We start from the raw sequence: 1657 nt of genomic DNA on the forward strand, positions 1-1657 counted from the left end.
CGGGTTCACGCAAATTCGAAATCGAGTTCGAGTGGAGATTCTCATAATTATTACTGATCGATCTTCTGCAAGAGATTCAACTTCAGAATAAAAACTTAGACCTCTCCTGCGGTCTGTAATGATTTCTAGCGCGGTCTAGTGGCAGCTTTCAGACCAGAGAGCAAAGTTGCATGACAAGTTTTCAACAGACTTTTTTCCTCGCGTAAAAATTACTAATTCAAGTCTGACGAAACACAGTTCTGGGAAAAAAACTAACCCGAGGAAAACAAACAACAATAACGCGCAAGTGAATGGAGGGCCTGACGTCATCACAGCCAACGGTCTTTATGACGTCATCGGAGGTGGTGGTGTTATGACGTCATCGGTGGTGGTAGTGTGACGTCATCGGCGGTGATGGTGGAAGGGGAGGCTAGCGGTGTGAGTGGCGGAGGCCATGGGCATTGTAGTACCGAGCAAGATGTGGGTATCGTGGGAGATAAGGGTAGTCCGGGTAGCACAGGGGACAGTCCTCCCAGGGGTAGTGGTGGTGGTAGTACCTGGAACGACACGGAACAAACGTGAGTCTCTGTTTAAAGAGCGGTTTATTGTGGTTTCCCTGCCCCTCCCAGGCCCCTCCCGGGCAACAACACTCAGTTCAGGTCACCTACATAAATATCCTACTTTATATCCTCTCCGTAAAACTTTATTTAAAAATATAACACTAAACTATCAAATAAGCGAAGACGTAACTAATACTGTTTTGCGAAAAAAAAAAATAAATAAAAATTTACCAACATAAAACATTTTTTGTAAATAAACAGTGTGGTGATGAATATAAAATGTCCTTCCGTTACCCATTTGAAACTGAGGAATTCGATTAAACAAGTGCAATTAATTCGACGACAAGAAGCACCATTTTCACCAAAAGATCCTTAACAACAGCTCTGTAATCTGGCAACAAGGTGAGCAGATTCCTTCCCGCGTCAACATCCCCGCACCTCTCTACCCAGGTGTGCCTAAAAATCAAAACCAAATAGGAGAAATGTCTTTAAAAAAAAAATACTGATAATGTTGTTTAATGAATACTCTAAAAACCGTCTTAGAGAGAGATACATAAAAAGAGTTATTATACAAAACTATCCGACAACACGGGGCAGATCTTCGTGAGAAGAATTCTACCTCGTCACGTCTCCCAGTATTTAAAAAAAAAAAAAAAAAAAATGAGAACAGACTTATGGCACATACGTAAGAATTTCCTACAAGAAAAAAAAATATTATGACAAGAGCAGTTCACGATACGGACAGGAACATTTCACACCGATATTACATCACGATATGCCTCGATCAGAAACTCTGTTGTCAACGTCCATTCCTGCTTATTTTTTTCTACGACGTTAGTAGATAAGCCTAGATTTATGGAACGATAAAGACAGACAGACAGACAGACAAACTGAGAGAGAGAGATAGAGAGAGAGAGAGAGATAGAGAGAGAGAGAGAGACAGAGAGAGAGAGAGAGACAGAGAGAGAGAGAGAGAGAGAGAGAGAGAGAGAGAGAGAGAGAGAGAGAGAGAGAGAGAGAGAGAGAGAGAGAGAGAGAGAGAGAGAGAGAGTAAGAGAAAGAGAAAGAGAAAGAGAGAGAGACAGAGAGAGAGAGACAAAGAGAGAGACAGAGAGAGA

The 1657-nt window shown here is 41.9% G+C and overlaps 1 protein-coding gene across 2 annotated transcripts in view; it reads right to left on the reverse strand.

The window, feature by feature from the left end:
- Window positions 1-1150, reverse strand: part of LOC125042558 — a 6182-nt gene extending 5032 nt beyond the window's left edge. The window contains exon 1 of one of the 2 annotated variants that reach the window (XM_047638265.1): window positions 257-1150. In XM_047638265.1, the coding sequence (XP_047494221.1) occupies window positions 257-309 (53 nt within the window). In that variant the 5' untranslated portion in view covers window positions 310-1150. The remainder of the gene's footprint in view (window positions 1-256) is intronic. The other variant, XM_047638266.1, reaches the window with a different exon arrangement.
- Window positions 1151-1657: the final 507 nt, after the last annotated feature.

This window comes from Penaeus chinensis, chromosome 32 (assembly GCF_019202785.1).
Source record: "Penaeus chinensis breed Huanghai No. 1 chromosome 32, ASM1920278v2, whole genome shotgun sequence".
NCBI lineage: Eukaryota > Metazoa > Arthropoda > Malacostraca > Decapoda > Penaeidae > Penaeus > Penaeus chinensis.